The sequence below is a fragment of the Protomyctophum bolini genome (genome assembly GCF_963924005.1).
Source record: "Protomyctophum bolini genome assembly, chromosome: 17".
Classification (NCBI taxonomy): Eukaryota; Metazoa; Chordata; class Actinopteri; order Myctophiformes; family Myctophidae; genus Protomyctophum; species Protomyctophum bolini.
Window position 1 is genome coordinate 41,419,876 of NC_137878.1, and position 4,258 is coordinate 41,424,133.

Genomic DNA, 4,258 nt, shown 5'->3' on the forward strand with positions numbered 1-4,258 from the left:
GACGCTGAACCACGCAGCGCTGCCCGCAGACTGCGAGGGTTCTGCCGCCCCCTACTGGACAGAGCGGGGATGACCGCAGACTGCGAGGGTTCTGCCGCCCCCTACTGGACAGAGCGGGGATGACCGCAGACTGCGAGGGTTCTGCCGCCCCCTACTGGACAGAGCGGGGATGACCGCAGAGTGACTGCATTTCGAGGGCTCTGACTCCTATACTACACACACACATACAGGCCACAAACCTTGTTGACATGCAGGTGTAGTAGCCATTATCACATAAACACACATACACACATGATACAGCAGAATCCTGATTAGTAAAAAAAAAATCTGGCATCCCTAATTTGGGGCTTTGAATGTATTCAAAAAACTTTTGATTAAACTGTTTTGACAGTTTGGCACGTTGGAAGCACAGTCGCCTCACAGCTAGAAGGTCCTGGGTTCGATTCCCGCTGGGGACGCCGTGGGCGTGTTCTCTCCTCTGCGTCATAAGCGCCCATACCCCGAGGCGGGGGTTGGCGAAAGGGCCTTTCTGTGTGGAGTTTGCATGTTCTCCCCGTGTCCCCTATAGGGTAGGTACCCTCACATGTTCCCCCCCGTGTCCCCTAGGGTAGGTACCCTCACATGTTCTCCCCGTGTCCCCTATAGGGTAGGTACCCTCACATGTTCTCCCCGTGTCCCCTATAGGGTAGGTACCCTCACATGTTCCCCCCCGTGTCCCCTAGGGTAGGTACCCTCACATGTTCTCCCCGTGTCCCCTATAGGGTAGGTACCCTCACATGTTCTCCCCGTGTCCCCTATAGGGTAGGTACCCTCACATGTTCTCCCCGTGTCCCCTATAGGGTAGGTACCCTCACATGTTCTCCCCGTGTCCCCTAGGGTAGGTACCCTCACATGTTCTCCCCGTGTCCCCTAGGGTAGGTACCCTCACATGTTCTCCCCGTGTCCCCTAGGGTAGGTACCCTCACATGTTCTCCCCTGTGTCCCCTATAGGGTAGGTACCCTCACATGTTCTCCCCTGTGTCCCCTAGGGTAGGTACCCTCACATGTTCTCCCTGTGTCCCCTAGGGTAGGTACCCTCACATGTTCTCCCCGTGTCCCCTATAGGGTAGGTACCCTCACATGTTCTCCCCTGTGTCCCCTAGGGTAGGTACCCTCACATGTCCCCCCCCCCGTGTCCCCTAGGGTAGGTACCCTCACATGTTCTCCCCGTGTCCCCTATAGGGTAGGTACCCTCACATGTTCTCCCCGTGTCCCCTAGGGTAGGTACCCTCACATGTTCTCCCCGTGTCCCCTAGGGTAGGTACCCTCACATGTTCTCCCCGTGTCCCCTAGGGTAGGTACCCTCACATTTTCTCCCCGTGTCCCCTATAGGGTAGGTACCCTCACATGTTCTCCCCTGTGTCCCCTAGGGTAGATACCATCACATGTTCTCCCCGTGTCCCCTAGGGTAGGTACCCTCACATGTTCTCCCCGTGTCCCCTAGGGTAGGTACCCTCACATGTTCTCCCCCGTGTCCCCTAGGGTAGGTACCCTCACATTTTCTCCCCGTGTCCCCTAGGGTAGGTACCCTCACATGTTCTCCCCGTGTCCCCTAGGGTAGGTACCCTCACATGTTCTCCCCGTGTCCCCTATAGGGTAGGTACCCTCACATGTTCTCCCCGTGTCCCCTAGGGTAGGTACCCTCACATGTTCTCCCCGTGTCCCCTATAGGGTAGGTACCCTCACATGTTCTCCCCGTGTCCCCTATAGGGTAGGTACCCTCACATGTTCTCCCCCGTGTCCCCTAGGGTAGATACCCTCACATGTTCTCCCCGTGTTCCCTAGGGTAGATACCCTCACATGTTCTCCCCGTGTCCCCTAGGGTAGATACCCTCACATGTTCTCCCCGTGTCCCCTATAGGGTAGGTACCCTCACATGTTCTCCCCCGTGTCCCCTAGGGTAGATACCCTCACATGTTCTCCCCGTGTTCCCTAGGGTAGGTACCCTCACATGTTCTCCCCCGTGTCCCCTAGGGTAGATACCCTCACATGTTCTCCCCGTGTTCCCTAGGGTAGATACCCTCACATGTTCTCCCCGTGTTCCCTAGGGTAGATACCCTCACATGTTCTCCCCGTGTCCCCTAGGGTAGATACCATCACATGTTCTCCCCGTGTCCCCTAGGGTAGGTACCCTCACATGTTCTCCCCGTGTCCCCTAGGGTAGGTACCCTCACATGTTCTCCCCGTGTCCCCTATAGGGTAGGTACCCTCACATGTTCTCCCCGTGTCCCCTAGGGTAGGTACCCTCACATGTTCTCCCCGTGTCCCCTAGGGTAGGTACCCTCAAAAAAAACATGCAGTAATCCTGGTCTCTATACTGCCTCCCCCTGGCCAGCCGGGGCGCCTGATGGAGGGGAAAGGAACTGGTCCCATTGGCCGTGGGGGCTTAGTGTCCCATTGGCCGTATATTGCTACTCTCCCATTGGCTTAGAGGCCAGCCAATCATACAAAGGTTGGCAGTAGACCATGTGATGATGTGACTAGACTGTAATGTCTGATCATTGATCAGATCTGCAAGCTGATAAAAATGTTGCTGTAATTTAAGACACAATATTATGGAACAGGATTTTGTTGTGTATACTACTCTAAGCTTTAGTACTATGAGGTGCACACACGCACACACACACACACACACACACACACATATACACGCACACACACGTTAAATCCTCATATGGTTCTGAATGATAAAGCTGACATTTGTCTTCCTGTGCTGTTTAGTTTGTGCTTGGGTACTAATCATAATACGGAAAATGTACAGTACAGTACAGTACAGTACAGTACAGTACAGTACAGTACAGTACAGTACAGTACAGTACAGTACAGTACAGTACAGAAAAAAAACCTAAGGTTTGACCGTGAGGTGTGATTTCGGGGATTGGTATAAGCCGACATTACGTTCACAAATACTGTGGAAACTAAAGCTTTGCACATTATGAATAGTTGTAGGGTTTAGTTGTAGTGGGATTATTTTATTTGTGATTATTACCAATGTAGGGCATTTATCAAAGTGCCGGATGTAAACAATACGTTTAATTCCTACATGCGGTCAGATTTTATTTATTTATATATTTTTAATCGCCGCTAACACCTTCACTACTAGACTACACCACACCACTAGCTGCAAGATGCTCTTTCTGGATAAAACGATTCAAAAACGCACAGAATAATAAATGACTCTTTAAGTGTAACATGCACACAGTTGGTTGCTGTGTGTAATTTGCATTTTGCAGTCGGGCAAAGCGACTAAAAACCTAATCAGACCCTAATCAAAACAATTAAAAAAAACCAACAACAATGTGAACTTCTGAACTATATCACATTGATGTTGGGATGTGCATATCGATAGTCCACTACAAATCAATGTAAAAAATATATATGTAATATAAAATATAGTATTTTTTTAATTAGGCGATTTGCTGAAACTTGCATGCAAAACACAACACCGTGAAGTTTGAACTTTGCTGTAACGTCTAAAACGAAAGTTTCCTATGAAGACAACCTCTTTAGACACTTTATCTTTATTCTTTTTTTTTGTTTTTAACAGCGGGTATCTTTTAGTTATTTCTGACAAATTAGCACCTGCAGCCACCTGTTAACCCATTTACACCCGAGGACGATTCTTAAAAAGTGTCTTCTAAATCCTGACAGTTTTCTGAAAAACCTCATGTTTTCTGTATCGGTGGTGCTCAATATTTCATGTCAAGTACCCCAAAAACTATATGTAATATGCCTCCCTCCTGAGGTGACCACCGCTCCGGTGGTGAGGTGACCACCGCTCCGGTGGTGAGCTGACCACCGCTCCGGTGGTGAGATGACCACCGCTCCGGTGGTGAGGTGGACACCTCTCCGGTGGTGAGCTGACCACCGTTCCGGTGGTGAGGTGACCACCGCTCCGGTGGTGAGCTGACCACCGCTCCGGTGGTGAGATGACCACCGCTCCGGTGGTGAGCTGACCACCGCTCCGGTGGTGAGCTGACCACCGCTCCGGTGGTGAGATGACCACCGCTCCGGTGGTGAGATGACCACCGCTCCGGTGGTGAGCTGACCACCGCTCCGGTGGTGAGATGACCACCGCTCCGGTGGTGAGATGACCACCGCTCCGGTGGTGAGGTGGACACCTGTCCGGTGGTGAGCTGACCACCGTTCCGGTGGTGAGGTGACCACCGCTCCGGTGGTGAGGTGACCACCGCTCCGGTGGTGAGATGACCACCGCTCC

General features: G+C 51.7%; 1 protein-coding gene across 1 annotated transcript in view; it reads left to right on the plus strand.

Moving 5' to 3' along the window:
- The window catches only part of LOC308331788 (non-homologous end joining factor IFFO1-like), a gene marked incomplete at both ends in the record, with an annotated part of 33,359 nt that extends 33,286 nt beyond the window's left edge, over positions 1-73 (plus strand). Inside the window, one exon of the mRNA XM_080787281.1 lies at positions 1-73. This exon is cut by the window's left edge and continues 57 nt beyond it. Coding sequence (XP_080643407.1) covers positions 1-73 — 73 coding nt within the window.
- Positions 74-4,258: the final 4,185 nt, after the last annotated feature.